We start from the raw sequence: 26,835 nt of genomic DNA, 5'->3' as shown, positions 1-26,835 counted from the left end.
AGGTAGATTCTCATTGACAAATTCCATCATCTCCATGGATATCTAAGTAGTTTTACAATTTACATTCAAGAAAGCTTTTAAGATTTGTTTAAATGAATTTTGACATTTTGACATTTAATTAAATATTCTTTAAATAAACTTATTTGTAATCCATATTAATTAATTAACTGCGTATAAATATAAAGAAAATGCGGGAAAGAATTGAAATCGGTAAGTAAATAAACAATAATAATTAAAATTAATCAACAATGACGGTCTATTTTTTTTTTTAATTTTTAATTTCAGGAATTATTTCTAATGATACTAGTCATGAAGGAACGATAATTCAAATTGCTAATAGTCTTGACGCATTACAATCAGCAGCTTCCTATATTTTTAAATCAATCGACGACAGAGTTTTAAATTATACCAAAAGGTTTTATTTTTACTACCGACTATTCATTATCAGAGTAAAAAATTTTTTACTCTGATAATGATTATGAATTTATTTCAGATTACAAGATGTCAAACAAAAAACTAATAAACTTCAGGATCAATTATTTTATTTACAAAATAACATGAGTTTAAAAGCTATAAAAATTTATTCGGATGCCAAGTATCCGGCGTACTCGACTTACAAAGAATACGAAACTTTTATAAATAGTCCAAATGACGAGTTGCCGGTTAATAAACAAGTCAGTCGATCGGATAATTACTCTGTAAAAAATTCAGTTGAGTCAACGGTGAAAGCTGATCACTATGCTAGTGAATTAAAACTAAAAGAAAAGTTGCAATTTTATTATGTTATGAATAAACCATTGAAAAAAGATGATTTAAATAAAACAAACGAGACATCAGTTACTCGTGTGTCATCAGTAAGTGCTTTATTGATTGATGATAATCAAACATCTAACAAGTCTGCGAATTTATCATCACCAATTGGCAATAATAAGCGTAAGATTGAAGATGCTCCTGATTCAATAAACCAGCCATGGCAGTCGTCTGATTTTGAATCGCCGTCTTATTTATATGCTCCAATGCTTGGCGAAGTAACTATACAATATCTTAATTTATTATTTTAATTATTATTATTAATTATTTAAATTTGTTAATTAGGTACCACAAATAAATGTACCAGCAATACTACCAGATCTTCCAGGAATTGTTGATGACGAAAAATTCGTTCTAGATTTGAGTTTCCAGAGTCCAATAGCACCATCATCAGCAGTAACATCACCAACAGCAAGAATTGATCTTCCAGACGCTGGAGTATCTTTAAAAGATGTAAAACAAACAAAAGAAATTAATAATACTCCAAATCTTCCCAATTTGGATCAAGATTCAGGATATCTGGCAGCGCCATCTCCATCACCACCACCACCACCACCACCTCCGCTGCCACCAGCGACAATAAATCAACCTCAAAGTTCACCACAAGTATCTCAACCTGTATCTGCACCTTCACCTGCACCACCACCTCCTCCTCCTCCACCTCCACCACCCTCTGAAATAAAAGAAAAGGAACAGAAAGTTGAATCTAAACCTGTAGCAAAACCAGCGTCAACTGACGACCGCAGTAATCTAATGGAAGCTATAAGAGCTGCTGGTGGAATTGGAAAAGCTAAACTACGACACACTGGTGAAAAAACAAGTGACCGATGGTCATCAGCTTCTGTAGGAGGTGATCTGATGGCTGACTTACACGCCAAGTTGTCTTTGAGACGAAAAGGTATTGCTGGAGGCAGTGCTGGTGCTGGTAGTTCTATTGGTGCTTTAGAGAGAATATCTCGTCTGATTCCACCGCCACCTAAACCCAATGAAGCTTCTGATCGCAACTCAACAAGTGAATATGATTCCCAACCTGATGCTGACGACTGGGAAGAATAATTTTTCATTATGATTTTTTTTTTATTTTATTGGCTAATTATAAATATATTTTTAATTACAAATACAATAGTCATGTTAATATTTATTGTAAATATAAATAAAAAAAATTATTTTACATTTTTTTTCTCAATTTTTATTCAACAACAAATTTTTTTTACTTCAGGCAACTTGAGGTTCTGAATGCACTGGAATGCACTAAAATGCACATGGAGGACATGTGAATCAATGTGAATAGCAGACTAAAAATTCTGCTTACTAAATCATAATATATATAAATACATAAGTAATATTGTAATTAAATAAATATTCAAATTGTTAAAATAATGATAATAAAATATTTAATGTTATAATTTAAATAAAATCAGTGATTATTATTATTATTATTATTATTATTATTGTAACATAAAATAATGCCGGTTAATGTTTTGTTTGGTTAGAATTTAAAATCACAAAAATATTTATATTTAAATAAAACAATGGCAGCAATAATAAAAGCTAGTACTTGTAATTTAATATTTAAGCGGTACATTAATTTGTCGTTTAAATTTAATGCCAAGCCCGAGAAAGCTGTTGAAAATAAATATTCAAATACAGTTTTGCTGCCACAAACTAAATTTCCATCAAGATTAAATGGAGCTAAAAGAATTGAAATGGATAATTATTTAATTGAAGTATTACTTTTTATATTTTTTTTTTGTTTTTTGTTTACTGAGTAATAAAAATTATAATAAAATTTATTTTATTTATAGAAATGTGGATTCAATGAGTTGTATAATTGGCAACGAGATAATTTAGCTGGTCCAGATTTTATTTTACATGATGGACCACCTTATGCTAATGGTACCGTACATATGGGTCATGCTGTCAACAAGGTATACTGTCAACACCATATACACCTTAATGCTAATAAATTTTAATTATTTATTTGTATCAATTTATTATTGTTTATAGATATTAAAAGATATAACAACAAGAAGTCGTGTAATAAAAGGTCAGAGAGTTCATTATGTACCGGGATGGGACTGTCATGGTTTACCTATTGAATTAAAAGCGCTAAGTGCTTTAAAAGATAAAAAAGATAAATTGACACCACTAGAAATACGCCAGCATGGTAATTTTATTTATTGATCATTGTTAGTAATGATGTTTTAAATATTATTTTTTTATATTTAGCTCGAAAATATGCTGAAGAAGCAATTAAACATCAACGGGAATCATTTATATCGTGGGGAATAATGGCTGACTGGAAAGACAACTGCTATTTCACAAATAACATATCATTTATGACGAATCAGTTGAGACAATTCATTAATTTGTATGAAAAAAAATTTATATTTCGCGCATTTAAACCCGTTCACTGGTCACCGTCATCTAGGTAAAAACTACATGAAATTTTTAATAAGCTATATTATTTAATTTAATTTTATTTTTAATGGAGCACAGGACAGCACTGGCTGAGTCTGAGTTGGAGTACAATGAGCAGCATTCAAGTAAATGTGCAACAGTCCGATTTTTAGTGACTGAGTTGTCAGATAAATTGAAAGTACTTGAAGATCGTGCAGTTTATGCACTGACCTGGACAACTACGCCCTGGACACTGATTGCCAACCAAGCACTGGCGTACGCTGAAGATATTTCTTACTGCATCGCTGAAGATCCTCAAGGCAACTGTTACATAATCGCCGAAGACTTACTGAATACCGTTATACAGAAAATTGGAGCTTTGAGGCCAATTTTGACCGCTTTGGGTAGTGATCTAGCTGGATTAAAATACTCCCATCCAATAACTGGCGAATCAATGCCATTTTATCCAGCAAGTCATGTTACAAGCAAAGTAGGCACTGGTTTAGTTCATACAGCACCAGCACATGGCTCCGATGATTTTATTGTTTCTATAAATAACAATATACCTGTCGTATGTATTTATAATAACAATCTATAATGAATAATTTATTGCTAATAATAATGATAATTATTATTTTTTATTAGTTGTCGCTAGTTGATGAAGACGGTCGCTATACAGCGGAAGCTGGTACCTTTGCTGGACTAGATGTTTTGAAAGAAGGTGGTGATGCTATTTTACAACATATTGGTGATAATGTAATGCATACTGAAGATTTAATTCACAGTTATCCGTATGATTGGCGGACTAAAAAACCAGTTATAACCCGAGCTAGCTATCAATGGTTCATAAATACTGAACCAATCAAACACAAAGCTGTTGTAAGTTATTTATATTGTAATTATAAATAATAATATAAATTATAATTATTATTATTTTTATTAGGAAGCTTTGGAGAGTGTAAAAATGTTTCCACGACCTAGAGAAAAGAGTTATTTGAATAATCTAAAGCAACATGTTCTCCAGCGACCTTTCTGGTGCATTTCACGTCAACGTGCCTGGGGTACACCGATACCAGTATTTTATAATAAAGAAACTGGGCAAGTTATTGTTGATAAAGATATTATTGAACGATTGTGTAAATTGCTGGAACGTGAAGGTCCTGATTGCTGGTGGACATTGCCAGTTGAAAAATTAATTGGACATAAATTATTAGATAAATTAAATATTGATGCTGATAAATTAGAAAGAGGAAATGTATGATTATTTTTACAAGTCATTTAATTAACAGGCTAATTTATTAGTACTATATATGTATATATATTTATTAAGGATATTATGGACATTTGGTTGGATAGTGGCTTGACATGGTCAACAGTCTTACCAGAAGGTCAGCAAGCAGACCTTTATGTAGAAGGTATGGATCAATTTAACGGATGGTTTCAATCATCATTACTCACGTCAATGGCCGTCCGAGGAATTTCTCCATTCAAGTATAATAAAATTATCTATCTATTTATTTATTTAATTAACTTTAAAAGTCATATAAATCTCATTTAAATTTTATTCATTAGATCGATATTTGTACATGGATTCACCGTAGATAGAAACGGTATGAAGATGTCCAAGTCATTGGGAAATGTTTTCAGTCCGGAGGATATAATTCGCGGTGGAAAAAATCTAAAAACTCAACCCGCGTATGGTGTTGATACTCTGCGGTAATAAATAAATAAATTTTCTTTAGCTAAAACAGTGTATTTAAATAGATTTATTATTATATATGGTAATTGTACTGAAATTTATTGTACAGGTGGTGGGTAGCAAGTCACGGCGTCCAACATACACAAATACCGATGGTCAATACATTGTTACAAAATAGCGTTGACTCTGTACAAAAAATCCGATTAATTTTAAAATTTCTACTTGGTGCACTTCATCCATACGATGCACCGAATGATATTAAACCTAATTATTTACTTACTGACAAATATATGTTACATAGACTTTATCATTATCATAAAGAAGTAATTATTATTATTATTATTATTATTATTATTTTATTTATTAGTAGTATTAAATAGTAGATATTATATATTTTATTTACAGATCAGAAATTACTACGATAATTACGAGTACCACAATGTATGCAAAGCAGTTCTTCATTTTGTCGCAAATGATATTTCAGCATTTTATTGTCATCTTACTAAAGACAGATTATATTGCGAAGAAGTAACTTCTCCACTCAGAGTAGCAGCTACTAGTGTTATTGGAGAAATTCTTATTGTACTTACTCGTTCAATTGCTCCAATAATTCCCCATTTAGCTGAAGAAGTTTGGCTCTATCATCCAGACAATCTTAGTAATTAATTATTAAATGATAATAATATATTTATTTAAAAAAAAAATAATTAACAGAATAATTATCTACAGCATCAGTACCGCTGTACCATTCAACTCACACGTTACCAAATGACTGGGATATGCCGAAAATTGAAAAAATAATGAACGTAGCGTTGGAGGTAAAAAGTATTTTAAATAGAGAAACAAAGTCCAATACATTGGAACTAGAAACAACCGTTACAGCTGACGCTAAAATAATTTCTACACTATCAGTAAGTTAATTTATTATTTTTTTAAATAAAATTAGTAATAAAATATTAAAAGTGAATATTTATCAAGCCGCTGCAGCCTGAAAGTACATCATCAAGCTCAGAATTATGTAACATTCTACAAGTAAACAGAGTTACATTTATTGAAGATCCAGCATGTGAGACACCAAAAGTATATTTTAAATCAATAGATAAATCATTATGCAAACGCTGTAGAAAATATTCAGAATCGGCTCCAGGTCAGCCATGCATCAGATGTATACAAATATTGAATATGTATTCTAGATCATAATTAATTAAGTAATAAAATTTTTTAAATAAACTTTTTAATTTTTTAATTATAAAACAAATAAATATGCGTATGTATAATTATTTTAATTTAACTAAATAAAGTTCTACATATATTAAGTACAATACATATGCATGTAAATATATTTATGTATCTAATGTATACATACGTAATGATAATAATAATAATTTAAAATTTTTTTTATCAAGTTCAGTCAGGCTTAGTGACCGTTTTTAATGACATTAAGCCGTATTATTGTCCGACACATCTTATTGTAGCTCATTGCAGCAGTAGATCATAATATATATTAATATATATAACTACGAATACAATCATGGTTGACAAAAAATAAATTTAATTTTTAAAAAATTATTTTTTAAAGCAAGTAAAGTAAAAGCTCCAATTATTGACACTTTTTTTTGTTTAAATATTTATTTTATTTTAAAATAAATTATAGTTATGGTTAGAGAAAATAAATCTTTTTTTTTTTACGCTGAGTGATATTTTGCACAGTAAAAATTCATTGGAAAAAAAAATATATATATACATGCGTGTCAATAAATAGGTCTATTACTTTATATAAAAGTAATTGTATTTATTTATTTGTATTTATGAGGCTAATTATTGTATATTAATAAAGCTTTTTTATTGGACCATAACTTTTTCTATAAATTTATGGAGCGTAAATAATGCAGACAAAAAAGAGCGCGCAAAAATAATAAATCATTTTTTTTAAAATGAAATAAATAAAATTACAGTTTAATAATTTATTTAATATTGCTTTTAAATTTTAGATATTTATAACGAGTTTAACAGATATTTTAATAAATTAAATATATTTGATAGCCGATGTTTATTAATTTGAAATTAAAATAAATTTAAATAACTAAACTATGTTTCATTTATTTCTATAGTATAGAGGAAAAAAATACTAGTTTATTATTTTACTAAAGCGCAACTCTTTTTTATTAGTAAAGATATTTAATTGATAGATAAAATATATTTGAATATAAGTTACCGTAATTTATTTAATTAAACCATGTATGAAAATAATTGTACAGTTCATCTAATGTCATATATACTTATTGTTTATATTTCATTTAGATCGTAAATATTTATATTTATTTTTACCTGATTAAATTTTTTTAATGATAATAAACTCTGTACTTAAAATGAATACTTGAACTTTTAAAATAAAAATTCAAATTTAAAATATTTAAGTGTACTTTTATTTATGCTATAATGTAAAGATAAATAAAGTAAAAGACTTAATACCCGATCAGATATTATAATATAGGTAGTTTTTGGCCACTTTGAAAATTTAAATGAAATAATTTGTAATATATGTAAAATAAAATACTAAACGTCAAAAAATGAATCTACCCTAGGTCTTTTACCTTACGTGTTAAAAAAAATATAATTTATTATTTTTTATTCGATAGCTCACAATAATCTTTATTTATTTCATTAAAGTCTTTTAATATAATCATATTTTTTTTAACACTCTCATGTGTATATTTTAGATAAAGAATAAGATTTAAAGATAAATATTTATGTATTAGAATAACGATGACGTTATTTTTACGTCCATTATTATTATTATTATTATAATTATATTGACATATGTATTCCAGTTATTATTTAATATTATTACTATTATAATTATTATTATTATTATTAATGTAATATAGTATTAAGTCACCTCTGACCTTTCATAGTCTATAAGTCTTCTCAATTTATTTCTTCTTCTACAATTTTTTTTCTTTATTATTATTTTTTTTTCTTTCATCATCCTTTGATAGGACAAAGAAATCTGTGATTTAATACATTATAAGAAATCGATTGTAATATCGAGATATATTTTTTATTGTCAAGAATCTCATTATCCTATAATTTAATTTAGTAAAATAATAGCCACAATTCCATTGAATTTTATAAAATAAAATATTATAAAATAACACAAAAGTCCGTTAATCCTGACAGTGTGATTGAGATAATACGAACAATAGTTACTTAATTAATAGCGTTAAAACTATGAATTAAAAAAAATGAAATGTCAAATTAATAGAATTTATATTTTAAATGATTATTATATATTGTCGCTGTCACAATCAAATAAAATACCAATAATTACTATTCAGTTATATTAATTATTAATTATTAATATTATTTTATATTTATTTAAATATATATTATTGTCAAGTATTGTCATTGATATTTGTCTTATCAAGTATATTAATTATAATTTATATTAAAAGCAAATGCGTTATGGAAAATAGATATATGCTTCTATATATTTTTTATCTAAAGAAATAATTATTTTTATAATTTATATCGTTAATAATAAGTACAAGTTATTGTCAGTCACCTATAACTATACGATTATTTAATAAATATTTATACATTTTCGGATTATGCATTAAAATAATAATTAAAACCCTGTTATATTAGCAATATTGATAGTTTTTTTATAGATCCAATTAAAAATATGATTTATTATATTTTTAAAAAATTTATAAATTTGTTTAAAATTAAATTGAAACTCAGGTTTAAGTAAAACCTCATTTAATAGTAAATGCAAAGAAGTTTAATTGAATTCATTGAATTATAAATTACGGTCTATTGTAGCAAAGAATTTAAAACGAATCGATATAGAGAATGCTGTTGAATTTAAAATAAAAACCGGATATGATTTTTAAAGGCAAATGTTGTTTAAATTAATAGTTTTATTTTATTAATAAAACTTTTCTTTTTTTTAACACAAACTTTGAACAAAAAAAATATAAATTTCATTATTTTTAATCTGTCAGCCTTATCAAACTAAGCTTTATAGTAATAAAATTTCAAAAGTAAACTTATTTAAAATTCTTAGTGTTTATAATTTAAGAGTTGATAAATTTAAATATATTTAATTTATATATATAGAAGCAAAAGCCACGATAATGCTCGAAATATTTAAATATATTATTTTTAAATAAGCCGAAATTTCAATTTATTTTTTAAAATTATTATTATTATTAATTATGATTAGTATTTAAATATTAGGCAAGAAAAATTCACAAATATTCCGCCAAAAAAGTTACGGACAGTCCTGTTTGCTTTTCTATAATATCGAACTCGGGTGATTGTGATCAAATAGATATGCATTTGATCATAAATTAACTGCAATTAATTTTTTTAATTTTTGTTCCTTTAAAGGTAACCATTTTTTTTTTTTTTTTTTTTTTAGTTTTTTTTTTTTTTTTTTTTTTTTTTTTTTTTTTTTTAGTTTTTTTTAGTTTTTAGTCCTTATGAACAATTAATATTATTATTATTATAGTTATCATAATATATTCATGTTAGTAAATCATGTGCAATTGATATTATTAATAATAGTTATTGTCAATATATATATACCATATTTGTCAATTATAATGACATTTAAAACTATCATGACTAGAATTAAATACTTATTTTCAAATTAAAGCCGATATTTTTTTGTAATATGGTAAAATATAGTTATTATATATTGTACCATTTACTTATGAGCATTTATATATATGTATATATATATATAAATATATATGTAATATATAATTCTGCCCACACATGTTTTTAAAATACTACATTTTGTATAATTAATATTTTTAAATTACTTATTGTCTCATTACTCGATCATTAGTTATCGAAACTATACATTTGTAGTTTTATTTAACAAGTGTTTTAAATCATCAATTATTTTTTTTTTATTTATTTATTTATTTATTTTTTTTTTTTTTTTTTTTTTTTTTTTTTTTGTTAATAAATATCTCAACGAATAAATTTAGTGCTCAAGTGTACTTATGAGCCCATAATATTTCTATTGAGTATAAATCAATTCTTATGTGTAAATGTATATATATATATATATATATACACTATGTCAATATTGATATTCGGTGGGTTAAAATATGAATAACCCAAAATGTACCTACCTGATGATATTCATTAAATAAATTATTGTCATCCGTTTTAAAATATTTAATAATCATGTTGGGCAGTTAATTACACTTTTGTTGTGTAATTTGTAATATTGATTAATGTAACATTGAATTACGATTATAATCATCGTTAATCTATAATTTAAAATAATTATTTATTATTATTATCATGATTAAGTAATTAAATAAATAAAATAAATATAATTACCAATGGAGCGTCATTGTAATCAGTTAAACTCGAAAGATATTTCGATCTATCATAATTATAATTTTTTGGTTCTTGATATGATTTAATAGAATTTAAATATTGTATCTGGGAATCTGTTAATTTATTACGTTGTTCATTTTTAAAAATATCATTATTTGTTGAGGAAGCCCTCGCGGCTAATTCTTCGGCTGCGCGTTGATCCTTTTTGAATATTTTTATTGTAAATAAAAAAAATAAAAATATAAAATTAGTTATTTATAATCAGACAAGTTATTAATAGATATGTTGACCTAAAAAAAGTTAAAAAGAACCTGTAATTCACGAGCACGTTCAGTTCGTATTAGCTCTTTGAGATGTTGAAAACTGCCAGCTTGTGGAACATGAGATATTGACGAGCCACCACCGCCGACGCGAAAATTATATTGCGGTCTCCGTAAATCCGGGGGTTGACGATTAACTGTTCCATACATTCTGGCAACTTCTTCAAAAGCTTTCATGCGATTATTCGGCATCCCATTCCGGAATCTACTTTCTGCTGGTGCTTTGTGGACCATTTTTCCATAAACTGGAGTACGTCCACCGCCACGGTTACGCGCTTGTTCATCGCGTTCATCTGGATATTTTAATATTTCTAAAAAATAAAACATTTATTATTGCAATTAAAAATTTTCATTAAAATAACTCAAAGTGGAGTTTGTTAAAATATGTTTTTAACTATCAGCTTACTACCGGCTAATAGTATCATAAAAATTTTAAATAATTACCTCTGTAACCAATTGAAGATTGAGAACGTACTGGATAAGTTTCCCAAACGTTGTATGAAAATGGATCACGATACATGGGCAAATCATTAGTTACTTCGACGGCACGACTTTGTCTTTTACTGTATCTCCACATCGCACGTAATTCCTCACACGTGGGCTCAGCTTTATTACGCCTATCTCTATACGGAACATGGCTTACTGTTGTTGTATGTGGCTCTAATAGATAATCTGATAATCTCTGGCTTTTAACAGTACACGTTAGATATGAATACAAAATAAAACTACTGAATAATGATATTATTTTCATTTTCTATAAATAAAAAAAAAATACACATATTTTTATTATATTAATAATTATCTTTTTTTTTTTTTTTCAATAGAGAAAAGTTTTTTTTATATTTTATTAAAGTAAAGAACCCAATTATCAATACCTTTTTTTTGACTTAAATTCATTTGATGTCTCAACAAAGTTATAAATATTTTTTTATGATCTTTGAAATAAAAGAAAAAAAAAAATTAAGCTCCATGATGTTTCTAAAGACAGCACGAAAATTCAAAGTTCTACAGAGATTATGATAATTTAAATTTATTAAAAATAAATTATTGCATCCAAAATACTTTTAATTATTTAAATTGTTGGGTCTTTTATGTCGTTAATTTAAAAATATACAAATTTAATTTGTTAATTAATTACACAATTTAAACTGACATGTGACATATTTAAACAAAGTTATCCCACTTATACCTTTGTTTTGTCCCGACAAAGTACAATATTATTCAGAAAATTAAATGAATACATATTTGCTCACTAATAATTTGTCTAGTTAATATTGACCTAGATCAAAGTTTTGTGTAATTAAATTAAATTAAACATGTAATGTATTGCCAAAATTAACTAAAAAAAAAATTTCTCCATTGTAAATTGGAAAAAAAAAAAAAATTTAATTACCTCGGAGTAAATAATGCAATTAAAATTAGATATTTATTTGAAAGCTTTTAGTCAGCTGATATGTTACAGGATATGTTGAAAATTTTCAATGATATTGAATTTCTGTAACATACACACATTAAGATTACATTAGATTTAATATTTTATCAGCACCTACGCATTTATTGAAATATGTGCACCCGTAAAGGTCAAAGTGATTTATTAGCTTGAATGATGGTAATATTTTTTTTTTTTTTTATGAAAAATTGAATAAATTTAAAAAGAAAATTAAATAAATCGCAAAATTTCATTTTTTTTCTAACAACTTGTTTGAAACTTTTTAAACTATAAAACCATATATATTTTACTTATATATAAATTGCACAGACTGGTAATCGATTTTCAGTTAAGTACACATACTGCAACCAGTAAAATCGAGGAGTCCTACTTTTAAGATAACGTAATTAATTTTTATAGGTATATATTTTTTTAAACAATAAATATTTACATACAAAAGATTTCAATTATAGAGTCAATTTAGTTTAAATATAGTTTACCATTGTTTATTTATTTTTTATAAATATTTTAAATTAAAATAATAATTAGTTTAGATAAATTAAATACTGTTTTGTATAAAATAGCGTGCAACAATTAATTATTAGATAGAACGTATAGAAGTTAGTTTGATGATGCAGTACGCTGATAATAAATATCGATTTTACATTAGAGTAAAGAAGAATAAATTACATTAACATTTAATTTAATCATTATAGACTTTGTTATATTATAAATTTAAATCTGGCCCAAGATATCGAATGATGAAAAATTAAATAATAATTTTTGCTTTTCTTATTTTTTTTAATAACTTTATTATAAGAAAAAAGTCGACGCGCCGAGATTAAAATCTTAAAAGCAAATATTAAAAGTGATAGAATTATAAATTACTTTATAATAAGAACAGCAATTAAAATTTATTAAATTTATTTTTATTTATTTTTATAGGGTAAAAGTAGTATTTGTAACCACTACTCCATTTTTTGACTTATAATTCTTAATTTTAATTAATAAAAAAATATGAAAAAAAAACTTTAGTTGTAATAATGCAATAAAAGTATCTTGGAATAAATTTAAAAAATTAATTATGTTATTGCGTATTTTAAAAATGATTTTATTTAAATTTTTATAAGTGTCAACAAATTGGGCTTAAAGTGGTCAAAAATGGTATCTCTACTCTTTATCTATATATATTGAAATGAATGATTTATTGGAAAGCAAAATAAATTTGATTAAAAATAATAAGTGAGTAATATGTAAATGTAATTACTGTATAAATGAAAATGTATCGTAGTCAGTATGCAATAGAGCATAACAATTGTTCACACATTGTCCCATTTATATTCTGAGCTGAACGTTGCTTTTCATTTTACACAAGAGATTTACTTGGTATCATATTCTCAGCACAATTGTGGGCATAATTCCGGGCACCTGTTGTTCTCTGCACATTTGGGTTTTCCGACTCTCTGAATGTGAATCTTTTCAACTGTTTTATCGGCTACTATTAATTGTTGCTTACACCCACACATTCGTTCATTTTAGAATAAATAAAACCTCCAATAAAGGATAAAATTTAAATATACATCACGACAAACGGTTTCATTAATTCAACTTGATTTTAAACTATAAAATTAACTGGTTAAAATAATAAAATAAAGAAATAAAACTAACTCGTTTTGAATAATTCAATAAAAAAATTAATCTGCCGTTATTAATTTTAAATTAACATACTACGAGTTTAATCTGAACATCAGTTGCAACAAGTGCTATATCGGCTATCATATGACCTCTTTTAAATACTAAATACTTAAACCCATATTTGTGTCAGCAAGTTAATTGAATTTTAAATCGAGACCTTACACTCAATTAAGGGCTATTTAAAATGGCCGGTCACTATTTTAATAATTCTCTCAATTATATTTAATAAAGTATCGTTTTATCTCAGAGTAATTGTTATTTTTAAAATTTTATTAACAGCAATAAATTAGGTGACAAGTTGTAAAAAAGCTATCAACTAAAATGAAATGAGTTTCTGTATCAACGTCAGTAATATTCCCGGGGATTTCAAGAGGCCAGCCCGGCAAGTAATCTTCCGGTTGACCTTTACAGTTTGTTCATCACTCTTCAAAGACTAACTTAACTAAATTTACCCAAGTTGGTTTCCTGTGTGTTCGGATGTGCTATCAACTGCAGCAAAACCTAATCGATGTTCAATTAAAGACTATCGATCTCCTTTCCCACAATTTACCTTTTTTTTTTTTTTTTCTTTTTATTTCAATAAATTTATTTATTAACAAGTAAAATAAATTTTAACGTTGAGTAAAGTATTTGTAAAGTAGTTTTTTTTAGTTCATTAATGGACAATTGAATGGTCCAAACGTGAATGAAAGTAACGATGAATGAATAAGAAAGCGAGAGAAATAGCGAAAGGCAAAATGTTGAATGAACGAAAAATTTCTATCAACTAAGACTCTTTATATATATATATATATATATATGTGTGTGTATATTTATCAACTCACCTGTCGTCTCGGTCCGTAGTGTCCGAAAACCATGAACCAACTGACGTTCTAGCATCGGAGGACGCAAGTCTGACTCCTCCAACGCCTCCACCACTTGTTCCAATGCGGTCCTTCCATTTCATTCCATTCCTCGCGGGGTACTCTCTTTGAATCTCTCTACTGTTATATATATCTATATAAAATACGAAGGTTTTGGTAACAACCTTCTCACTCCACCGCAGCCCGAAACAACTGCGTCTTGTTCACTTTAATAGCAAGTTTACTACCACATTGGATGTTACCCTCTTGCGAATAAACTCAGACCTTCAACACCCTGCTGTAGCCCATACTATAGTGATGCTTCTGAAGCATGTAGCTGTTTTTCCAGTGAGAAATACTCAGCCCCAGGGAATATAAGTACTACACAATATCATTCAGTATTATATGCCGGTTTTCGTACATGTTTTCTTCATTTTATTTCTATTTATAAAGATATATAAATATAAATGTATGTAAGAAAGTAAAGCTAAAGTTAAAGTAAAAGCACAAGCAAAAAGCAATTCTTAAGACCATACGTCTCAGGAGCATTAACTTGACGTATCAGGAACGTATTTTTGTCTGCCGGTCCCTTAATATTAATTACGTCAATCTATTGTTGTTATTTCATAAATAAATATTATTTTTATTATCTTTATATTTAATACCGCCGTCATACTGTGTCAGTGGGTACTAAAAGAACTTTTTAAATTTTTTACATCAATAACTGACGGTTTTTCATTAAGCTAACCCGCTCAAACATTTTACATACCGCAAATTCTCCAAGTGCTTATGAGGACAGCTTGCTACGTACTTTGCGACATCAATGAAATAGCTCTGAATCACATCAACTTTTCTTTATAGTTTTAAATAAATCTCGTTTTAGAACGTGACATGAGACAAAGTTGTTATTTAATGAATTATTAAATTTTTATTTATTTATAAATCCATCTATCTTTTAATCGATATATTAATATAAATATTTAAGTATGATTAATCTCCTAAATGATTTAATAAAATATAATATTTTTATATACTTTCTTTGATGTATGACCATAATGTGCAGAAACAAAAAATAATATTAAAGCACATGGCTCATTCAACTACATATAATAATAATAATAATAATAATAATAATAATAATAGTAGTAGTCGATCAATCTTGAGAGAATTTGAGTTTGACGAAATTTCTCTTGAGTCCCAGCCCTGTTCATCCACCTCCAAATGAGGACACAGCCCCGACAACCACCCACGCTTCAATATGCTTCAATACCAGTACAAGTTCTTACTTGTGTTGGAAATAAACTATGTCATAGTATTTTTAATCTAATCCCTATGGCATCCCTTGCCACTGATAACACTACCACCTCCACTTCCACCTCCAGCAGTAGCAGCAGCTTCCAACACTACCACAAAACAGCCTCGTAACTCCTGGCGCTCCTGGCTGAAAAGTTCTTAGAGTGGGAGTTAAATTTCTCCACTTACACAATCGATAGACAAGCCTACGGTTGCCTACGGTGGATTCTACTGAATGGACTGTACCATTTGTGTGTCCTCCACCTCCTCCACGCCTACCTAACCCCTCGTTATTGATTACTACGTGTCTGAGGGGGATGCTCTATCGATCCACCCAGCTGTATGCCAGTTCATTCATAAATCTTGATTTTTAAATTTACATCATCCACATGAATCGCATCAAACACAAACATATCTATCAATTAAATCTAATTATTATTTTTTACTCCCCACTCATACTTATAAAATAAATATCATTTTTAATATTTATTCAATTTAACATAGTTAATGTTTACTTTAAATACCGTAAACACTCATTCCATCACGTGCATTAGACAACTAAATTTATAACTATATATATAATAAAAAAAAAATGGGATTTAAAATAAACGAGTACACGTTTATTTAAATGATAGAAAACTTTTTACTGGAAAAATAGATACAAACGTTTAAGTGTTTTTATCAACATTATTATTGTTATTAAGATTTCATTGCTTTGGAAAAAATAAAAAAAATAAAAATAAATAAGTTGTCATTTTATTAAATATTCAAATTTCAGTTGATCAGTATAAGTATCAGTAACTTAAAGTAAAGTAATTTTAAAGCTGTGACTATCAAATAAATCGTTTAATCACTTGTTAAGTTACAATCAGTTGCGCTCAACTCATTATTATTATTATTATTATTATTATTATTATTATTATTATTATTATTATTATTATTATTATTATTATTTAACGTCACATTGCACTTAAGCATAGATATATGTTATTTGTTAAGAGATGAAATTGTTTGACGTCACTCGAGCACCAGTGAAGCACTTGCATAGCTGACAGAGCTGTCAGTCATATTGTTGCATTGGCTACTTTGAGCGTACTTCAAAAATTTTAAGTTCATTTTTTGATCACTACAATTTTCTTTGAAACTTTGAATCGCCTGACAATTATAACAACTCATTAATTTATGTAGCCACAAATAAATAAACAATTGAATAAGTATAAATTACCTGTAACAATACACCAATTGGATGTCTTCCGCAAATAGTATTGCCGTATTTTTTTAAATACTCTGTGAACGAAATAGGATTCAATGTTTCAATAATATCCATACCCTGTAATAAGTATAAAGAATTATTATGAAACTGATGATTTATTTATTGAATAGTTATTGTGATATAAATATATCTACCATTTTATCGAGATTTTCAATGGATCTATGAATAGGACCGCTTGAACGGTCATAATAAGTGTAACGAAATCTTTGCCCCCAATGACAAAAGTCTGATGATATAACAAACAAATTCAGTGGATCTGCAATATACGGCGCCAATAATTTACCGTAAACAGATTCTTTGTCTGGAGTTAACGATCCAACTAGTATTGGAATTATCGTAAAATTATTTTTATAACTAAAATAATTATTTCAATTATATCATTTGTATTAATAATATACATATATATATATATATATATATATATATATATATATTATATGTATTATATATTTTTCTTTTTTTTAAAAATAAGTAACAATACTTACTCCTCCATAACTTTAGCTATAAATGGTAATTGCATTTCAATGCTGTGCTCATCTTCATCAGTATTCATGTCCATCCATTCAAATTGACCGGTTTCTTCTAGCTCACGACAAACTAAAAATAATAATTACCAATTGACATACATAATTCATGAGTATTTATATTTTTTAAAAATAAAATAAATTAGTACCATCTTGATCGATTGTCAAGTCGTACAACGGAGTGCGATATATAGAAGCTGATGACAGAGCACACCCAGGAAGCCTTACATGGTGAGAAGGACCGAGTATAAATATTCTGCGTCTAAATATTTGAATAATTAAAATTATATTATCAATTATTAGTTTTATAAGCTCTTTGATCTTACACTACTACTGGACTTATTTGCCGATATGCGAATCCTGCGCACCCACCACAGTAACTGTACCCGGCGTGTCTAAAAAAATTAATTTATTCATTAATTACTGTATTAATTAAGTTTAAGACAAAGTTTACTGACGGTGCAATAATAGCTCTAGCAGGTCCATGAGATAAATCAGCAGCATTAAGCCAATCTCCCAGCTGCTTATTCAAATCATACCCTAAAAATAAGTATTTATAAGTCCGTTATTGTCATCATAAACACTTAATTACAAAAGTTTATTAAATTTAAACTTTGCTATTACTTATAACTTTTATAACAAATACTTATAAACTTTTAATTATTTTATTATAACAAAAAAAAATTTATTAAAATTTAATTACAATTAAATTAAAAATTCTGCTCTAATTTCAAATAAAAATTAAATTTAAGCAAATTAATTACATTAATTGACAGATATTTTATAATTAATTACCAGAATCTGTGTACCAACTTCCGGCGTGGGTTGCTCGTCTAGTCAAAACCATTTTATTGTTTTATTATTCAGTGCAATTTATGTCTGAGAACAATGACCCTCAGGGGGTAGAAAGTTTATAAATAATCTTAAATAATAAATCTTAACTTATTTACTATAAATAAATAAATAATTTAATTATAATAAATAATCACCACTTTTAAAAAATGTCAATATTTTATTGTACTGTTTATAATTAAATTTTTTTTATGAACAGAGGATTACAATCCTTTCATTACAAACTCATTATTTCTCCATAACACAATAGTACATTATATTATATACTAACTACCAACATACACATACACATACATATACTGTACAGTACATATATGTACATGGGTAAGCAAGAAATCACTAAAAAATAAATTAAAAAAAAAAAAAAAAAAAAAATGAATTCAACACAGAATAAGCGTCATTGAGTCATTAGACTTATACTACATATATATTTAATACAAAAATATTAACTAATATTTTTATTCACAGAGGCATCAATTGATAATTCTGATTTCTGATGGTAATTGTCTCAGCAAAGTCACCTTAAGTCCAAATGTCAACAGATGGCAGTGACATTTATTTCTTCTTGACATCTCTAACATTTTATTACTCTGATATAAATATTTTATATTTTTTTTCATCAATGTCAATGCATTTGCGTTGATGTGCGTTGATATTTTAGTGACGTTTAGTAATATAATATAAAAAAAATAAAAAAATATAGATATAAGTTTGCAAAATATTTAATAAAAGGTGTTTTATATATTTACTGGTTATCTTTTTGGTCAAGGATTTATTACGTAAATTAATTATTATTTTTTTATATAATATCTTAATATTATGATAAATTATTTTTGAATACGTACAATTTGTAATTGCTGACATATCGATTAGTTATATTTATTTAAATTAAATACAGTATTGGTAATTGTTTATTCATTTTGATAATTTAAATTTTTATTTTTAATTTATATTATAATATTTAAATAATTGGTTTTAGAAATTTCGAGGATTGAAATAAAAAATAATGGCTAAAGAACAAGTTAAAGCGGGACAACAATTCAAATTGGTACCGAAAATAATAAATGGAGGGATTGCTGGTATTATTGGAGTGTCGGTTGTATTTCCACTGGATTTGGTTAAAACGAGATTGCAAAATCAAGTTATTGGTCCTGATGGGCAAAAAATGTATTCTTCTATGTAAGTTTTAATTATTTATTTAAATTAGAGTAAAGTACTCGGAGTCCAGTTAGTCTAGCTGGAGACTTAGTTTACTCTGGTAGGTCATAAATTAATAAATAATTTTTAAAATTAATGTAGGCTGGATTGCTTCAAAAAAACATATCATGCTGAAGGATACTTTGGAATGTACAAAGGATCAGGAGTTAATATCCTTCTTATAACTCCTGAGAAAGCTATCAAGTTGACTGCTAATGACATGTTCAGACACTACTTATCAACAGGACCTGGGTATGAATTTTAAATAAATTATAAAACATTTATTTCATTAGAAATGTAATCGCGTTAAAGTATTTTTTATTATATTTAATAATTTAAACAAAAAATTAAGTTCCTTATGTTACGATATCATCATTTTTTTTTTTTTTTTATTAATAATTTCGAATCATCAGGAATCAATTCAACTTCTCAGTGACTAAATACCAATAAGAAAATGGCTTTATAATGAATCTTGAATCATCATTATTGAAAAAAATCTAGTAGGTATATTAATTTGAAAATAATTCCCAGATTCCTATTGGCTCACAGATAAAAAACAATGTGTAGGACATTATTAAAACTTGACATTTTATTGTAGATATTAACAAACTCACGTATTTTGTAGATTGTTTTTTTTTTTTTATTTTTTTTTTTATTTTTTTTTTTTATTTTTTTATTTATTTAACTTATTATTAATTTTCATGAGAATTTTTTATTTAAAATAGAGAGCCGTTGCCATTGGTACGTGAAATGATTGCTGGTGGATCTGCTGGTGCTTGTCAAATAATAATAACAACTCCAATGGAATTATTAAAAATTCAAATGCAAGATGCTGGCAGAGTTGCTGCTGCTGCAAAAAGCGGTATTATTACTATAATATTTATTTATTATTATTGCATTCGACTTTATCAATAAATTAAAATAAATTAATGTGTCCTTGAGTTTAAATACTCTTATGTAAATAGTTAATATTAATTTAAACTGTTTAATTGCAGAAGGAAAAACAGTACCAAAAGTATCAGCTCTGTCATTAACACAAGCTTTATTAAAGAAAAAAGGTATTCTAGGACTCTATCAAGGAACAGGTGCTACCGCTTTGAGAGATGTTACATTTTCAGTTATTTATTTTCCACTTTTCGCTCGATTAAATAGTCTTGGACCTAAGCGCGAAGATGGATCATGTAATTATCAATTTATTAATTAATAATTAATAATAAAAAAAATTAAGTTAAATTAATAAAATTTATTTAGCCGTATTTTGGTGCTCATTCTTGTCTGGCTGCGCTGCTGGTTCAACTGCAGCATTATTAGTTAATCCATTCGATGTTATAAAAACTCGATTGCAAGCTATCAATAAAGCTCCTGGTGAACCAACTTACAATGGAGTTTTAGATTGCATAGGGTAAAATACATATTTATCGTACCTCTTAGTAATTATATTATATTTAATAAACAATAAATAAATTTTTAATTTCAGAAAAACTTTAAAGAATGAAGGTCCGACAGCATTCTTCAAAGGCGGTGCTTGTAGGATGATTGTAATAGCCCCACTGTTTGGTATCGCGCAAACAGTTTATTACCTCGGTGTTGCGGAACGTCTTCTTGGTCTAAATTAGACAATAATTATCAATATAAATACTGCCATACTTAAATGTATTCTGCCTGTTACTCAGTGATTGACAATAATAGATATTAAAATGTTCTTCAAGAGAACTACCTAAGACAATATAGTTATATTAGTCAAATTTTAATTAATTATTATTGTGATAACATTTGTTATCTTAAATGTATATTTTTTTGTCGCTTGATATTTTTTTATACAGTCATTGGTATATTTTATATTTTTTAGAGATCTTTTAACTAGTCAATTCTTCTATTTTTTTTTTTTTTTTTTTTTTTTTTTGTTAATTATTATCATTATATTGTGCTTTTTTTTAAATATTAATTCATGATATTAAAGAATAATTTTATTAGCTAATTTTTGATCCATAGAATTTTAAATTATACTTTAGTAGCGCGCACAATATAATATATATTTTATGCAATGTAAATTCTTGAAGCTTTATTTGAATATTGATCCAATTAAAGTATTGAAAGTTTAATAAATACTACTGTTAAGTACGCATATCTTCCGTCAATAAAAATAATAGTATTGCTTATTGTTGCTGTTACAACGTATTTTAAATAAACCATGTCAATTGTATTAATAATATATAAATATACATTATATAACAGTTCCAACGATATTTAATGACTGTCGCCAATAAATAAAATTACAATAATATTTTATTGATGTTATACTCTACCATGCGAATTGTAATTGTGATTATACATGATAATAAAAGTACAGAACAAAAAATTTAATTGAGTATTAATTAACTGTCAAGGGGAAGTAAAATAAAATATATTTAGGTTTAAAAAACAAGCGACTGATGAATTTAATTTACCTATAGTTGAATAAAAATAAAGTAAAATTAAAAAAAATTATTTTAAAAAAAATTAATTATTTGTGAAAATGAATTATGATCATATCAAAGCGACGATTAATAGTAAACCAATTAAATTAAGGTTGGAAGATGTTTATAAGCCGCAAGTTCTTGAAGCTGAAGCTAAAAAAATTTTTGAGATTGACAGAGAAAATTTTGAGTTGTTGAAAGAACTTTACGTCATTTCTCAGACAAAAGTTTGTAATAATTTTTTTATTATTTAAAGTAAATAATTATGGGTTTATTTATAGGGTAGAGTAGATTGTTGGAGAAAAGTTCCTGAAGAAGATAAACTTCATAATAGATATGAAACTAAGAGACAAGAGTATTTTAAAATAGATGAACAGAATAAAGAAATATACGATCGGCTTGAGAAAATTTATAACCGGAATAAACTAGTTGACAATAAAAAACGTAAAAATAAATCAAAGTTTTATAAGATGTAAGTTTATTGAATAATTATTAACGATTTCATGTTTATTTTGTTTTGTTTTTTATTATTTTTAAGTATTACAAAATGTTTGATGGCTGAGAATTTAAAAACTTCAACTGAGTTGATAAGTGTTATAAAAAATTTAAAACAGCGGCCACGTTGTTACTTTGAGCTGCAATTAGAAGAATCGAAATTAACTTTGGGAAAAATAATAATAGAATTGTTCAATGACGTTGTTCCTAAAACGTGCGGTAATTTTTTGGCATATTGTTTGGGAACAAGAGATGGATTATCTTATAAGAACACACCGTTTCACATAATTATTTACGGATATTTGTGTCAGGGAGGTGACGTAACTGAATTAAATGGTAGCGGAGGCGCCTCAATTTACGGTGACTTTGATAATGAAAATTTCAAAATTAAACATGACGACCCAGGAGTTGTTTCAACTTTGTATGATACTGATAAGAGTACAAATAATTCAAAGTTTAATTTAACTTTTAAAAAGTTACAAGTGTTGGATAATAAATCTGTTGTTTTTGGAAAAGTTGTCAGCGGTCTTTCAAATATATACAAAGTAATTAATCAATGAATTTCTGTAACAGTAAAAATTAACAAATTAAAATAAAATGTTTAATGAATTTTTTTTTAGATCGAAGCGTGTGGAACTAAAATTGGTAAACCTAAAAAAAAAATAATTATTTCAAATTGTGGATTGTATTAAATTTTATTTAACTCTGTAATTATAAAGTCATGTGAGTTGAGCTGAGTATAATTTAAAACATAAAACAAAAGTTTGGATCATAAATAATATCATTAGATTTAGAATACAAACGAATAAGCAAAAGTTTCCAGTCTTTGACTTGATAGGACACTTGGTCAGTACACTTACCGTAAGTATTTAATGCAGTTATTAAAATTTTTTCTAATGTTTTATAAAAGTTACGAAATGGATATTGGACATTATGATGGATAAATATCTTCTGATTGATTGCTAGCTGTATAATTTTCATTTCAATACCAGCAAGATTATTTTTAATTTCACGAGGTATCGATAGATCGCGATAAGACGGAAACTTTGTACCAGGGCCCCAATTACGAACACAGGCGATGCATTCACATGTAAAGCCAAAATAATTTTTCAAGTGTTGTCTTCTCGCGATTGTCGGAGAATTTAAATATGGCTGCCCATAATTAATAAATAGTTGTTGACCTTTTTTAATGATATCAACAGCACATACCGTACTGATGTCACGATCAACACAAGCTATTACATTTTCATCACAACTATGATTGTAGAGACATACTAGTGGCATCAGTATGTAGTAACACTCTTCGTAACCATCTGGACGATTCATAAACAATGTCTGCAATAAATAAACAATAAATCAATGAATAAAAGATTAATTAATTAAATCGTTTAAATTAAAAATGTTACCTTGAAAGCATTTTGTGTTGTTATCACCATATTTATAAAAAGTAATGCTCCTAAAAAAACAGCCAACTCATCGTTAACAAAATCCTGGTAATTATTAAACTTTTTACCTCCTAAGATTTCTGTTACTGCTGCCAAATATTGAAGAATGTAAGCAGATTTTACGCAGTAGATCGATCTTTCTTCCAGTGTACTTAATCGTCGATTTAATGTATAAACACTTGCATACTTTGTTTCATCAAACGCACTTTCAGTAAAGCCTCGAGTAATTGGATCTAAAGTAATTTAAATAATTAATAAAATAAATAATAATTTATAAAAATTTATATATTTATTAATTTACCAGTCAGAGAATCAATTTCTTTTAGATTTTTTTTTAGTGAAGACAAATCACCGGCTTCCTTGTAGGCTTTTATAGTAACTCTTAATCCTATGATATCTATATTAGTAATTGATTTAACAGGCATTGCAGAAATTACTTTGCACTCTACGTCATGATACTCATTCCAAGCAGAATCTCGACAAATTTCATCGCAAAATATGACATTAGTGCATTTTGAACATGGTACACTAGATCGAGCTTGTTTTGAGCAGTTCCAACAACGCGTATAGCAGCAATCTGACAGAAGAGTTGATGCATAAATTTTTTGCATGCTAAGAGATTCACCAGCTTCAATGTCTCTAGTTGCGACGATATGTCTGCCAAATTCCTTGGAATATTTAAAAGCGATGGCACTTGAAGCTCGTAATATTTTATCATTATCCAGAGGTATCGCGGGTACATTTAAATCAGTGTCATAATTAATTGAAGTTTTATTATGATTTTTTTTAAGATCATCCAAAGAATTTCGGATCTTGTTTTTATCAGCATCATTGTCAATTTTTTCCATCCAGTATCGAGCACTGGCAACAGCTTTTTTTATTTCTTTGTGCATCTTTGGATCTATTGAGGATAAATTTTTAGCGCGACGCGCGTATAATTTAGATTTCAGATGGTCAGGGTATCCTACCTCCAAAGCTTTGTCTATGTCTTTCAATGAATCTTTATAAAATTTGCAGTTACAAAGCACCGCTGATCGGTTAGCGTAACATCGCGCCAGTAATTCATTATTTGAATTTGGTACGTTTGCAAGAGCTTCCGTATATATTTCAACTGTCGACATAGACTGGGGTGATTTTATAAAAGCTTCGTTGCCTTTATTTATCAACTCAATCGCTCTGTCTGAACTTTTTTCTAAAAACCCTATTGTTGGAAGCTCCGAATATGAAAAATACTCAAGAGTCTGTCTAATAAGCACTTCATCATCATTCAAAGACGTATCTCTCGGTGTTTTTCCATCCATAGAACAAATACGACGAATAAACTCATTTGTTTTTTTAAAATAATCTACAAAAGCTTATTAAGTGTTAGTATAAAATAAAATTTTTATTTTTTAAAATCTTACCGCTCATTTTTTAAAAACTAAAAATCTTATAATTTCATCAAATTATTGAATATTTAATAAATTAACTTGGATTATTTTTAATTGGTAAAAAATGATCAACAGATGCAGACAACTACACTATAAGTAATATAATTCGATTGTTAAAGAATGAAAAACAAATGAAATATGAATCGTGCTTATCGATTCGCATGCGTATAATAATACTCTTATATATATATTAAATTTATTTCCGATTTTTTCATAAATTGAGTATTTTGTATTTAAAAAAAAAAATAAAAAAAAAAAAATCTTTTTCCAATTCATCTTCTACTCAATTATTTTCATCGTTCTCACCACGACCATCATCATCGTTATCTTCATCTGGTAGCGGCGGAAGAAGCTACCCATGTGGGCTGTGTGGTGGTGGTCAAGGTATATTAAAAATCTATTTATATTTTTTTTTTAATTATTTTTTAAAAAAACAACTTTATCATATTTTTAGGACATAACAGAAGAACCTGATCATATTGATAAAAATATTGAAATATTATATTCTTTAATATATATATAAACTTTTTTTACTTGTTGATTTTTATGATATTTTAGTGGCCGGAATCACGATTTTTGGTCATTTTGACCACTTACGGACCCTCTGGAAATCTTTGTTATAGAATCTTAGTTTATACTACGCCTGATTTCGGTTAAGGAGATCGAAATCTACTTCCAAACCAATTTTTACCCCGCTACAGCAATAATTAAATTTAAGAATAATATCTCATTTAATCGATATATCTTGATTATGGATAAAGTTTAAGAAAATACAATATTACTTTTAATTTTTATTATTTTTATTTTCGTAAAGAGAAAGTAATAATGAGTTTAATAAACACTACACAAGTTTATTTTATCGATAAATAAATAAAATCAGATAATACTAGATTATAAATTGATAAATGCTAATCAAAAGTATAAATGTAAGTAATTTTTAGTATTTTACAATCAGTTTTTTAAACACAAAAATAAATATTAAGGTAAAGATGCTTTTTTTTTGTTGTTTTCAATTAATTAATGTTTAATAAATTCATATTAATTATAGATTTAATTACATAATTATTATCTTTCCATCATGTTTAAAAAAATTATTTTGATTATGATTATTGGATTATTATCAATAACTATGATTGTAGCAGCAACTAAAAAATGTGCAGTCATCGGAGAGTTTGTAAGTAGTTATTTAAATAATCTAATGACTATTGAATTACATTTTTCATAACTTTTTCAATTAATTTTTTATACTTGAAGTGCGCTGTTGAAGAAAATTGCTGTAAACCATTTCATTGTCTTGGATATATGAAAAGA

The 26,835-nt window shown here is 26.7% G+C and overlaps 7 protein-coding genes across 9 annotated transcripts; 4 read left to right on the top strand and 3 right to left on the bottom strand.

The window, feature by feature from the left end:
- The first annotated feature begins 31 nt into the window (after positions 1–31).
- LOC103573681 (WASH complex subunit 1) lies at positions 32–1,981 on the top strand. The gene is made up of 4 exons (XM_008552863.3): positions 32–210; positions 286–415; positions 494–1,028; positions 1,096–1,981. Exons 1-4 carry the CDS (start codon positions 189–191, stop codon positions 1,864–1,866), a joined length of 1,458 nt encoding a protein of 485 aa, XP_008551085.1. The 5' UTR covers positions 32–188; the 3' UTR covers positions 1,867–1,981.
- A 91-nt stretch (positions 1,982–2,072) lies between these two features.
- On the top strand, positions 2,073–6,139 carry LOC103573680 (isoleucine--tRNA ligase, mitochondrial). The gene is made up of 13 exons (XM_008552862.3): positions 2,073–2,537; positions 2,616–2,738; positions 2,818–2,977; positions 3,040–3,241; positions 3,310–3,781; positions 3,856–4,089; positions 4,154–4,465; positions 4,541–4,701; positions 4,783–4,926; positions 5,019–5,232; positions 5,315–5,567; positions 5,639–5,820; positions 5,888–6,139. Exons 1-13 carry the CDS (start codon positions 2,343–2,345, stop codon positions 6,107–6,109), a joined length of 2,874 nt encoding a protein of 957 aa, XP_008551084.1. The 5' UTR covers positions 2,073–2,342; the 3' UTR covers positions 6,110–6,139.
- Positions 6,140–9,909: 3,770 nt separating this feature from the next.
- LOC103573679 (uncharacterized) lies at positions 9,910–14,842 on the bottom strand. Its single transcript, XM_008552861.1, has 6 exons — positions 14,542–14,842; positions 11,987–12,088; positions 11,038–11,347; positions 10,585–10,904; positions 10,274–10,474; positions 9,910–10,200 (listed from the first exon to the last, which is right to left on the bottom strand). The coding sequence occupies exons 3-6, from the start codon at positions 11,342–11,344 to the stop codon at positions 10,162–10,164; spliced, it is 867 nt and encodes a 288-aa protein (XP_008551083.1). The 5' UTR covers positions 11,345–11,347; positions 11,987–12,088; positions 14,542–14,842; the 3' UTR covers positions 9,910–10,161.
- A 1,729-nt stretch (positions 14,843–16,571) lies between these two features.
- On the bottom strand, positions 16,572–18,820 carry LOC103573678 (protein MEMO1). Of its 3 annotated transcripts, none has more exons than XM_053737299.1 (9): positions 18,639–18,820; positions 18,445–18,543; positions 18,108–18,189; positions 17,976–18,044; positions 17,799–17,911; positions 17,611–17,722; positions 17,260–17,479; positions 17,078–17,182; positions 16,572–17,007 (listed from the first exon to the last, which is right to left on the bottom strand). In XM_053737299.1, exons 2-9 carry the CDS (start codon positions 18,494–18,496, stop codon positions 16,870–16,872), a joined length of 891 nt encoding a protein of 296 aa, XP_053593274.1. In that variant the 5' UTR covers positions 18,497–18,543; positions 18,639–18,820; the 3' UTR covers positions 16,572–16,869. The 3 variants fall into 3 exon arrangements, with proteins under 3 accessions (XP_053593274.1, XP_053593273.1, XP_053593272.1); XM_053737298.1 differs by having other exon boundaries at positions 16,573–17,007; positions 18,445–18,571; XM_053737297.1 differs by having other exon boundaries at positions 16,573–17,007; positions 18,445–18,528.
- A 324-nt stretch (positions 18,821–19,144) lies between these two features.
- LOC103573677 (mitochondrial glutamate carrier 1) lies at positions 19,145–22,057 on the top strand. The gene is made up of 7 exons (XM_008552857.3): positions 19,145–19,404; positions 19,481–19,680; positions 19,801–19,950; positions 20,424–20,560; positions 20,694–20,879; positions 20,950–21,100; positions 21,176–22,057. The coding sequence occupies exons 2-7, from the start codon at positions 19,508–19,510 to the stop codon at positions 21,312–21,314; spliced, it is 936 nt and encodes a 311-aa protein (XP_008551079.1). The 5' UTR covers positions 19,145–19,404; positions 19,481–19,507; the 3' UTR covers positions 21,315–22,057.
- A 156-nt stretch (positions 22,058–22,213) lies between these two features.
- Positions 22,214–23,770, top strand: LOC103573701 (peptidyl-prolyl cis-trans isomerase-like). Its single transcript, XM_053737751.1, has 4 exons — positions 22,214–22,381; positions 22,436–22,626; positions 22,693–23,194; positions 23,270–23,770. The coding sequence occupies exons 1-4, from the start codon at positions 22,214–22,216 to the stop codon at positions 23,339–23,341; spliced, it is 933 nt and encodes a 310-aa protein (XP_053593726.1). The 3' UTR covers positions 23,342–23,770.
- Positions 23,369–25,395, bottom strand: LOC103573700 (SET and MYND domain-containing protein 4). The gene is made up of 4 exons (XM_008552888.1): positions 24,396–25,395; positions 24,056–24,327; positions 23,510–23,984; positions 23,369–23,382 (listed from the first exon to the last, which is right to left on the bottom strand). The coding sequence occupies exons 1-4, from the start codon at positions 25,393–25,395 to the stop codon at positions 23,369–23,371; spliced, it is 1,761 nt and encodes a 586-aa protein (XP_008551110.1).
- Between the last annotated feature and the right edge of the window lie 1,440 nt (positions 25,396–26,835).

Source organism: Microplitis demolitor, chromosome 3, assembly GCF_026212275.2.
Source record: "Microplitis demolitor isolate Queensland-Clemson2020A chromosome 3, iyMicDemo2.1a, whole genome shotgun sequence".
Lineage (NCBI taxonomy): Eukaryota > Metazoa > Arthropoda > Insecta > Hymenoptera > Braconidae > Microplitis > Microplitis demolitor.
The sequence above is the reverse complement of the archived record's forward strand: the minus strand, read 5'-3'. Positions and strand labels throughout refer to the sequence as shown.